General features: G+C 43.4%; 1 protein-coding gene across 1 annotated transcript in view; it reads right to left on the bottom strand.

The window, feature by feature from the left end:
- LOC110485785 (VPS10 domain-containing receptor SorCS3) overlaps positions 1–11708 on the bottom strand; it is a 213159-nt gene extending 201451 nt beyond the window's left edge. The window contains exon 1 of the mRNA XM_021556952.2: positions 10721–11708. Coding sequence (XP_021412627.2) covers positions 10721–11449 — 729 coding nt within the window. The 5' untranslated portion in view covers positions 11450–11708. The remainder of the gene's footprint in view (positions 1–10720) is intronic.
- Positions 11709–12072: the final 364 nt, after the last annotated feature.

The raw sequence follows: 12072 nt of genomic DNA, 5'->3' as shown, positions 1-12072 counted from the left end.
TTAAAAAATTCACTAATAATATTTTATATTATAAATTTCAAACAAGGGCATTAGCATGATAAGAACTTACCAGTCCAAAACGATGTCCTCTCCCGTTCAAAATATATCCCTCCACAATTGCTAAATTAATCGTCCTACAACAATCTCTGTCTCACTTTCCAAATCAATGTATTCTCAAATTGTGTACATCTGTATTTCTAGACTTAGATTTAGCTTTCCCTGACTTAGTCGCCATAATGATTGATATATAAACAGCTGAATCTGCGAGTTTATCCAACAATGCAGTGCGTAATAGGTGTTTCTCCTTCCGGTTTGAAACTTCAATAGCGAATTACTCTCTTTACGCTGGAGCTTACTACATGGGTTGGTCTTGCAACACATAAACATGACCTACTGCCGTTTACCTCAGCTCATTGGCTATCTACCCAGCTAGATTTCAAGACAATCAGTGGTCATTGGGTTAAAAGACAGTCAATCAATGAAACAGCGGGCAAATCATTGGTGCACAATGGTGTCATGACTTGTTGTCTTCAAATCGGCTTCTTTCAGTCAATACTTCCCGAGAAATGACCTGATTGTGTTACAAACAAACCAGTTGATTGCAGTGAAACCAAACATGACTGGAAAAGACACGTTCTGTGTGGGTTATTTACCTGGTATGTGTCGTCGAAAATGGAATGAGATGGAATTCACAACACAAGCGGTTCACAAAATGTTTCGTGTTAGGCTATAAAAATGGATTTCATCAAACAAAAGATCATTCATTGTGTAACAATGAGCATTGGAATTGCAAACAGACGAAGATCGTCAAAGGTAAAACATTTATTTTATTGCAGTTTGTGATTATGTTACGCCTGTGCTGGTTAAAATTGTTGTTTTTTATGGGGCTCTATGCTCAGATAATCGCATCGTATTCTTTCGCAGTAAATCCTTTTTTAAACGCAGTTGGATTAGCAAGATTCTAGGCTTTCGATACATGTGAGACACTTGTATTTTCATGAATGTTTAATATTACTATTTATGTAGCGATCAACGTATGTTGTGGGATTTCAGCCCGCTAGCGGGTTCCGTGCACAGAGAGGTTAAGCATATCCCAGTTTAGGTCACCTAACAGAATGAACTCTGAAGATAGATGGGGGGGCGATCAATTCACAAATGGTGTCCAGGGCACAGCTGGGAGCGGAGGGGGGTCGATAGCAGGCGGCAACATTGAGAGACTTATTTCTGGAGAGATTTTTTTTTTTTATTAGAAGTTCGAACTGTTTGGGTATAGACCTGGAAAGTAAGCCTGCAAAGTTCTGTCAATCTCTGCAGTAGATTGCAACTCCTCCCCCTTCGGCAGTTCTATCTTGACGGAAAATGTTGTAGTTGGGTATGGGAATCTTCAAATTTTTGGTGACCTTCCTAAGCCAGGATTCAGACACGGCAAGGACTTCAGGGTTGGCAGAGTTTGCCAAAGCAGTGAGTAAAACAAACTTAGGGAGGAGGCTTCTGATGTTGACATGCATGAAACCAATGCTTTTTCGATCACAGAAGTCAACAAATGAGGGTGCCTGATGACACGCAGGGCCTGGGTTTACCTCCACATCACCCGAGGAACAGAGGAGGAGTAGGATGAGGGTGCGGCTAAAGGCTATCAAAACTGGTCGCCTTGAGCATTGGGGACAAAGAATAAAAGGAGCAGATTTCTGGGCATGGTAGAATAGATTCAGGGCATAATGTGCAGACAGGGGTATGGTGGGGTGTGGTAACAGCAGCGGTAAGCCCAGGCACTGAGTGATCATAAGAGAGGTTGTATCTCTGGACATGTTGGTTATAATGAGTGAGGTCACCGCATGTGTAGGAGGTGGGACAAAGGAGGAATCTGAGGCATGATGAGTGGAACTAGGGGCTCCATTGTAAACTAAAACAATGATAACTACCTAAACAACAGTATACAAGGCATATTGACATTTGAGAGAGACATACAGCGAGGCATAAAGTAATCACAGGTGTTGATTGGGAGAGCTAGCTAAGACAATAACGGGTGAGACAACAACAGCTAATCAGCTAAAACAACAACATCAGGAAAAATGGCGATGACTGGGCAGAAAGGGTCGATTCGCGGCTGGGGACGACAGATAAACAAAAAATAAACAGAATGGAGTACCGTGATTCATGGACAGTCCAGCAGGCATCAGCTATGTAGCCAAGTGATCACAGGGTCCAGGGGGCAGCAATAGATGGAACAGGGAAGCTACTACGCTAGCACGCGGGCGACACAGCGTTTAAAGTTAGTAGCCTGGGGCTCGTAGAAGTGTCTGCTCCGACGTCCGACGGAGGCCGGTTGAAGGCACAGCGGATGGAGTATTCGTCGGCAGACCAGTCGTGGTGGTGCGGTGGGGCGCCGTGTCGACAAAGGAGCCAAGCCAGATGGCAAAATAGGTATTGTAGTTGTAGTAATTTAGTTTGCTAGCCTGGAGATGCGCCTGGCTCACAGCTAACTGGTGCTAGCTTCTGGGCAGGGGCGTTAGCCACTATAGCCACTCGGTAGCAGCGGTGATCCGGTGCCAAGGTCCAGAGTTTACGGCAAGGATCCGGTGGAGTAGTGGGTTCTAGCTGTGTTTTGGTGGAGTCCGGGTGAACAACTGAGTAGGCCTGGAGGTGGGCCTCGGGGATAGCTTCGGTACTGGGTAACTCGGTGGGTGCTAGCTAGCTGTGAAGATCAGGAGTAATGGTCCAGAGATTACGGCAGGAATCCGGCGTTGTAATGGAGAGACATAACTGGTTCTCACAAACAAGCTAGGGAAAGGCTTAGTAGAGTCAAAATGAACAATACCTCACAAAAGGCACAAATAGAATGAACTGAACTGAGTAACTAACACAGGTGAAATCAATGAACAAAAATGAAAGACAGGGCTATGTTCAAGAACACAACGACACAGAACACAAGGTTGACCAAGAAAATAAATGCAGATCCTTACAACTGTAGCTGTTGGTAGGCACTACTGTTACTGCTAGCTAGCTATACCCCAGTTGGGAAAAGACACAGAGAGGCATTGGTGGCAGACAACATATGTTGTGAGGCTTTTATTTGGGCTGCCCTGAAGTGGTAGCTACAGACAATACCTGCAGACTTCAGTATTTCCTTATTTACTGTTATACAGGTATCAAGAGTATCATAGTTGGGACACAGGATGACAATAAAATAAAGCAGACTGCTTGCCCTAGTGTTCCTCCTGCGTATTAAAACCTTTCCATAGTGAGGGTGATAAAATGGATATAGTAGAGACATAAAGAGAGGGAAACAATAAAAGCTATGGCAAGAGAGAGAGAGAGAGAGAGAGAGAGAGAGAGAGATAGAGAGAGAGAGAGAGAGAGAGAGAGAGAGAGAGATGTATTTATTTATTTATTTGACATTTTGTTAGGATGAAATCTCTTGAGATGCACCGTTTAGTTTTCAAGAGAACCCCCAAAAAATAATACTTACAGTCGACAGACAGACAGACAGACAGACAGACAGACAGACAGACAGACAGACAGACAGACAGACAGACAGACAGACAGACAGACAGACAGACAGACAGACAGACAGACAGATAGACAGATAGAGAGAACGAGAGAGACGGAGAGAGAGAACCAGGATGTGTTTATGTGCTGTGTTCAGCTCAATGGGCCTCGCTGCAGAAAATTGCTGCGTTGTCGACGTAGCAGCCAGAAGAGCAAAAAATAGTGTGTAAGCTGAAACACCAAAAATGTGTCAGGGTAAGTATTTATTTAGTTACACGCTTGTTACCATTCATTACTCAACATTACTGCAGGTGTTCAACTCAACTCTGTCTGAACTCAGGCTTTATAATAAAGTATGAACAGAGAGAGAGAGAGAGACTGTAACTAACGATTTTTACATACTTTAATTAACAGGGTGATGTGTGTGTTTTTCTGTTTGTGTGTGTGTTTGTGCCAAACTCTCATTCAGCAATTTACCACCAAACACTTGTTAAGTAATGCTACTGCTGTATAATCAACTTACAGTATATCACATTCCCTCATTAAAACAAACTTGCATCATCATTTCCCCCTTATGGCCTCACATTTCAACAACAACAGTGGTAGTAGCTATTTACAGTATAATCAATCTGGGGACTGAGGAAACTTCAAGGCACACACCCAGACATCCCAGGATATCAGGCAATTTCCTCTCATTTTTATTGAGGCCTGCTAAAATGAGTCCCAAATGACTGATTGAGTCCCCTATACTCTACATAGTGCACTCCTTCTGACCAGAGCTACATGGGCACTACATAGGGAATAGGGTGCCATGTGGGACGCAGCCCTAGACAGGTAATATCCAGATACATAAGGAGAGCAGTAACAACCCTTCTGTGTATATGTAGACTGTCTGGAGGTAGAAATCGGCTGTTGTCCAATGGAGCAGACAGGTGCTAGCCTACATACGATATCAAAGAGATTTGGAAGCAATTAACACCTTACCTAAGGGCATTGTTCACACAAGGCCTTCATGAGATCCACATTGACAACACCTTCCTAGTGGTGAAGTGTTTTCATGACTAGGCCCCGGAGCATTTCCTGACTTGATTAAACTGTGGCCACTAGTTATTATAGGCTATCAGAAGGGCCCAGAGTATTACCTTAGGCACTAAGTATAGGCTATCACATGGGCCCAAAGTATCTCCTGATTGGGATATGCAGTCAGGGATAACTCCAGGCCCTTTTCATTCATAACAATCACACATTTTGTAAAAAAAACAACTCCAAAGCAGTGAATCTAGCTAGCTCATTTTCTGATGCCCCTCCCACTCAGCAAAACTCCTCTAAACAGAAGGCAAATTAATAAAACATTGATATCTATGATCTCTCTCTCTCTCTGTTTTACTGAGCACTGCTCTATTATTAGGTTTCAAACCAAGCTCGTCTTTACTTCTCTTAAAGCGTTATTAAAAATGTAAATGTGTGAATGCAGAGTGACTCTCATTTGTTTAGAGGCAACTTTCATGAGGATAGTCAAACTCAGAGATAGAGAGAGAGAGAGAGAGAGAGAGGAATATTATCTTCCTTTAGAAAATACAATGGAGAGACAGGAGTTCGAAGTCACATACTGCTTGCTTCCCCAGACTGACTATGTTAGCAAATCTCCTATCATCAAGCCACATCTATTTCCCTCCACTAAATGAAAGATGCTTACACAATATGTTTGGTAATGGCCGATGTTTGAGCAGGTTATTATCATTAAAATATAAATGGGAATTAAAAAGGGAAGGAGAAGGGGACAGTAAAGTTAATGTGGCGTGGCCCCGTTTTATGGCCACACGCAGTCTCTTTCATAGATAAACCGCTAGATCATTTTAATTAGACAGTGTGTTAATTGAGTGTGGGTCCTGGGATAAAATGTGTCATTATTGGTCTGCACCAACCGCAACCCCTCACAAGAGTGACACCATTCACCCGACTGAGTGAGAAAGAGAGGGAGAGAGTGACAGAAAGAAGAAGGGGGAGGGAAATAGTCTTTGCGTGTGTGAGAGAGAGGGGGGAGTGTGAGTGAGAGAGAGGTAGGTGATCTCCCACCTCAACATCCTCTCTGACATCATTACTTAGTCATTGCGTTCTGCCTAGTGTGCTAACATTCAGGAAATGCCAAGAGAGATCGACGTTACAAGGTATCCCACTTTGCCTAAAAAAAAACGGTGGTAAAGGTCAAGACTCTGTGCCCAGGGGGAGCATGCTGCATATACCACCTACTTCGATCTACGTACTACACTGCACAATGCAGTCAAACCACTACCATGCAAAACTGGTCTGAGATCAGCTGTTGGAGAATTAGAGAGAGTCAGACTACGTCAGTCCAACCACTAACATCCAAACTGTACTGGGATCAGCTGTTAGAGAGCCAGAGACAATGTCACGGTCGGCTCCTACTTTATCCTGAGATACCCCCTGTGGAAAAAGAGGTTTAATAGAATGAAGAAGAAACCAGATCACATTTGACACTTTTATATTAATGTATTTAACACCCACACACAGACTCTCTCTAACACACACTGACAAACTCACACACACGAACGCCACAAATGCAGCTCAGTGCTCTGTCAAAACCCTTGTATTGCAGAACGGGATCAGTGGCCAAGCGTATTATTACACTCAAGTCATACATTCTTAACGTGTCCTTCCACAAAGGCCTACTCTAGTACCTCTAACGTGGTGATGGCACAGGAAACATAATGAGACCATTAGCTTGGTGATTCACTGCCTTCAGAACCTTTCATCCAATGGGTAGCTCCGAGCCATGCAGGAGACGTGAGTCTCAAGGTTTTTAGTGACTTCTGAAGTCTTAGATGTTGCTCTGTTCCAACAGCAGGTGCTATGTAATGTGAGTGTAATTGAACGTGAATGTGTTGTAATGCAGGCATCAATGCAGCATCAATGCAGGCATACTGGGTTAATGTGTTTCTATCAAACGCTGATAAGCCAACTGTAGTTACATTAAACTATCTTCAACGGTCGGTCTTGGAGAGCAGGTATAACAAGGAGTTTCCTGACCTGGCCCGACCAGGGAAAGATCACTAAGGTAAAACGAGGACCCTATGTATAATTCCATCACCTTTCACAAGTTTCTCTCAGTCCAGTCCATTAACTAGATAATAAATGACATGCATGTAGTCAATCTTGATAAAGCGACTAAACAAGATGCTAAACGCTAGCCTGAAAAGGTTGGGTCAAGTGCCAAGACGTTAGCTCTTGGGGGCAAGTCAAGCTGAATCCTCCATTTGGTCATGGCGGCGCATGGCGTCTTGCCACCAAACTTCACTACTTCCACTGCAGAGAGGAAACAAGGGCTAGGAAAACACATTTGTAAACACGAAGTAGACAAAGAGGGGAGGGGATGGAGGAATGAAAAGAGGAAGAGTCCCTTTGGAAGAGTGCATTATTTATCCCATCCTATCCTCCTCTCTTCCCTTCTTCCTCCAGAGCAGTTAGTTCGTTCCACAGCGGTAGGTAGCAAAATAGTGCCACTTTTCAAGCCATTAGCATCACTAAATGGAAGGGAAGCCATCCAAGGGGAGAGAAGAGACAGACAGGGCTAGGAACAAGCCCCTGTGTACATCCTAAATCATGTTCCAGGTCTCTGCATGGATGCCAAAGCTGTGTTTAGCTATGCCAACCAACTACGCCACCCTCTCCTCACTGTTGGGGGGTGCAGTAAGGGGGTTGGCGAACAAAAATATTCTTCCAGACGAGTGGATGTTGTTGACTTATGAAGTTCATTTCAGTTCAGTTCAATTAATTTCAGTTTGTAAAATTAATTTCAGTACATTTCAGCTGAGTTCATTTCATTTCAGTTTAGTTCAGTTTATTTAATTTCAGTTCAGTTCAGTTCATTTCAGTTTAGTTCAGTTCAGTTTATTTCAGTTCAATTAATTTCAGTTTATTTTGAGGGGAAGAATCCATGTGTACTAACATATTCCTTCATTCAGGTTGAGGAGCCAGGTGCTTAAGTCTACTAAATGTACTGCAATTATTGAAGAAATTAAATGTCTCCAATTATGGTCCAGACAGTATGCCAACAGTATAGTTAGTGAATGTGTATGAAAGAGTTCCACGTGTACAGTACATTACTGTAGCCTTACAAAATGGGTATCTTAAACTACTTTGTGTGTGTGTGTGTGTGTGTGTGTGTGTGTGTGTGTGTGTGTGTGTGTGTGTGTGCGTCTATTAGCGCTCTGAAAGAGATGTAGGCATTTCAAAAGACCAGCAAACTACATTGATAACCTGCCAGATATTATAATGAACTCTCCTTACATTAAAGACCACTCACAGAGTCCCACTCTGCATCTTATGCAAATTCATATTTAGATTTTCCCCACTGGATGTATGAAAAACAAAGAGAAAACCGTGTGTTGTATCATGAAGAAAAAAACATCAAGATAAAAAAGTGGCCATATAACCAGGCAGATTTTCCTGCACTATTGACATATACCATATGTAGATATTTACTATCAGCGAAGTGCATTTCTGGAAGCAATGACTTCAAAGGCGAGTGGATGGGTGAAATACATTATCAAGGTTGAAAATCACTTAGGGAAATGGCTTGTATGATAATAATGATAAGCATGAAGCACAATAATGGCGGCCATTTTGTATCCACACTGGCAGGAAGAAGGAACCCTGCCATTAAATTTATAAACACCACTGAGAATGCGAAACTGGACACTCGGCCCATAGGGAGGCTTTCTCCCCATAGGGAGGCTAGTATCCACCCAGGGCTCAAGCACACAGACGGACAGAGAAGAGACCACATTAGCCTTGTCTACATGCCTCAGAGGGTACCACCTGCCTTGGGGAACAGAACACACCATAACACCTCTACTACCCAGGTCACCCTAGAGGAGTAGTGGCACAGGGCACAACACATATCAGGGAGCACATTCTGAGTAGAAGTAAAAAAACAAAAAAAAGGGAAAAGAGGGAAAGGGAGCGTGGTGGCACAACGGCAACTGAGTGAATGCATGGGTGAGGCCAGAGTAGACTCGTTCAGCCACCCACCCCCATCACACACACACACACACACCAACCCTAACTGCTGTGGTTAAGTTAGAGTTAGAGAACTTCAGGCTCCATCAGGCCGTCCTTGAGGGCATAATTCATCACCCATTCAATCAGGAGCTAAAGCCCAATGAAGATGAAGTAGCCCAGTACTAGTGTCTGAGAGCTGGAGAAAACATGCTTGAGTAGGCAGTCAATCCCCCTTGCCTGGCCATAAGAAAATATTTCAAAATGGATGCCTGTTTCCGTATTCAAGATAACTATTACAGATTTACAACTGGGGGAACGGCGGCAGCGAGTTGGGCTGGCTGTGGTAGACAATACACCCAGAAAAACTTTTTCACACACACAGAGCCAAGCGCATACACACATACACACACACACAAATGTCCCCAAACCGCCGCAGCCATCACTGAGAGTTAAAAAACAAGTTCATGCAGCGTGCCATAATAATTTCAGACAGAGGACTGAAACTGAGGGATTCATTTTTGTTATCCAAATGAAATCAAGCAAAAAGAGGCAGCCACAACAACAAAAGAAACATATAAGAATGATTAAAAGAGCCCAGTGGCTTTCTCTTTTTTGAGTCTGCATGATTGTGGAAATAACTTCCATTTATTTCACCATATTTTTCTGTTTCAAAATGAAGGCCTCTAAGCCCTTTTAGGGGGATGAAATCATGTCAGTATTCCAGCCGTTTCAAAAACAAATTGGGATGGAAGGATCTGGCTGCTTCTGGAAGATGATTCATTTGTGTCATAACAACCATGTATTTATTAGAAACTTGGAGTATTAGCCAGAACTGGGACAGGTCATATCATTAACATGGCCTACATGTTCAATTGTGACCTCAGTTAAAAAGTACAAGCTGTCTTCACTCACAGAGGATGAGACGGGTTGTAGTGCATCACCAATTAATACCCTTATGTAGACTGACAGATGTTGGTGGCAGAACAACATTTATGTACCAAAATCAGATATGACATACCAGTTCTCCTCTATGCAGTTGTAAAGCTGCTATTACGGGCTCATCACCACAGGTATTGATCACATATGCCAAGGCATATTAAGAACAGTGTTCTAAGTGCTGTGAATGTTTGCTAGGGAAGTTCAGGCTTCACTAGGGTCCTTCCCTGGATGATTCCATTAGAGACAATTGTCTCCATTAGAGACCATTATTGTATCCCTACAATAATACATCACTGCAGATGTCGCTTTTAGGAAGCACAATGATAGTCTCTCGTACATTGTACGCCACCCTTTGGAGTGGCTGTGTAAGTGCAGGTAACAAGTGCACCGATTATTGATTTGAGGAGCGAGGCATTATTCTGAATAGAATTTACTCTGGCATGATGATAGTCTGCAGACTAATTTATAAAGAAATCCATATGAATGGTGAATATGCATATAAAGTCCACATAATTCATAGGCATAGAATATAATTATTAAACTAGGCCTATTAAATATATGGCTTTTGTAAAGGAATTGTGAACATAGAAGCAACAGGAACAAGCCAGCAATTCAGAGGACCACATAGGCTTGCATTCATTCAATGCGAAATGTCGTTATTACAAGTAAAGAGTTCAAATAATTAATATCCCCGTCAAAAATATTTACAAATCTGCCCGATCAATTAGCCTAGATTGGATGAAAAATATCGGATCCAAAGCGACATATAAACGATCTATAACAAAACATATATATTGCAAAATACAGGGCACGTTAACAGTTATAATTTATTTCAGTCGTATTCATTACATATAATTGACCTAAAACTAGTGGAATTCACCTGTTAGAGTAACCTATATGCGCAAGAATCGTGAGTGTTTTCCAACCGCTATGTGAAGCAATGCTGCTATCGGTATGGCACGAGCACGGAGTCTGCAGCAAGAAAGCATATCTCCGTGTGCAATAGCAATACCAGCCCAACCTGGCCCCGAATGCTTCTGGAGGTGCTGAAACCTATGTGGGATATTGCCCTGCTGTGCGCAACTGAACCAATGCACCTGTTACAGTGGACAAATAACTCGCTAAAACGAGCGAATATTTCCGTGCGGAAAACAGTTTGGATAAAATAAGCCTTGGCAGTCCTTGACGAAACGTGGTGCTTCATAATATACAATTGTTTATTTTGTGAAAAACAAATACACATGACAAATGGTGAATAATAATCACTTACGCTGCTGTTTTGCCCCGACCAGTAAACCACTGCGTGGTTATGCGCTGAGTCTCCGGTCAAGGCGAAAGTAGTGCTGCTTAGTTTGGGATCATCTCCTCTGGATGTCCCTCGACCCTCATCCCTGTTCCACTTGAATTCAGATCGGCCCAGTCTGTGTCCGTCCAGTAACGGACCAGGACTATTTCTCTCATCCGATGTCTCTCCTTCTAAACCGGGGCCACCGGTCATAAGGCTCTCCCTAAACTCGGGAGTTTCGGGACCGCTTCGCTTCGCTCTCCGTAGCGCAACATCCTCAGCACCATCCTTGACTTTACCCAAATCATTCACCCCAATATTATATTCCCCACGGTACCTTTCTTCGTTTTCACTAGACCCAGTTAAATCTTCCAGAGTGACTTTTGGGGTAATTCCATCGTCATTGAATCTCGGCTCATTCACAAGAACACCTGCCTGTTGGGTGTCGCTTGGTACTCCAGTATTTTGGTCAGTAACTCCGAGTAGCTGGCGCTCCAGCCGGACCTGTTCCAGAGCTTTGGCCGCCTGCCTCGTACCATCAGCCGCGTGCGTACCGATATCCAGCTGTAATTCCTTCAGGTGTAGCTGGACCGGCGACTGGCACGATGCGCAAGTTATCTCCGCCTTGGCATTTAGCGGGGTATGAGCGGAGATCAGAAACCAGGTACACAGAGTTAAGTGCACGCCTGGGCAGAAGCCAAGCCAAGTATCCATTGCTGGTATAGTTAGAGATTCTGGTCCAACACACGGAGCGGGAAAACCTTATCCAACCGAGGACCAACTCCTCCCGAAGTCGGTGAGATTGTTGGGGTATTTAGAAAAGCGCTCTTCAGCTAAACTGTTCACGTTCAATGAGCTGGTCGCGGGAGCCACCACATAGGGGATGAGCTGTATCGAAGCCGAGCTGCCGAATGTGCGCCAGGATGAGAGGGAGACTGTGAGAGAACCCGAACGCAAGAGCGAGAGGAGAGCGAGAGCTGAAAACGGGGGAGAGAGAGAGAGAGAGAGAGAGATGCGTCGTGGCTTTCACACTGATGGTGATAGCCCACTAGTAATCGAATATGATATGACCGATAAATACCTATTCAACATAGCTTTCACCAGATAGATAACATCTGACGATGTTCATATCAGAGTCAAATCAATGGTGTCAATGTATAACGATGCTTGATGTGATTAGGGACCAGGATGTCCAACACATTATAGTCTTCACAGTGCTTCATAAGTCATTCTTTTTATTAACCGGAATCAAAGTAATTGGTTTTTAATGTACTCCTGTCCAAAGGAAACGGTATTTCCTGAAATGCATCTAAATTACTTTAATGTAGCAGGTGCTC

Source organism: Oncorhynchus mykiss, chromosome 13, assembly GCF_013265735.2.
Source record: "Oncorhynchus mykiss isolate Arlee chromosome 13, USDA_OmykA_1.1, whole genome shotgun sequence".
Taxonomy (NCBI): domain Eukaryota; kingdom Metazoa; phylum Chordata; class Actinopteri; order Salmoniformes; family Salmonidae; genus Oncorhynchus; species Oncorhynchus mykiss.
This window is presented reverse-complemented; position numbering and strand designations above follow the sequence as displayed.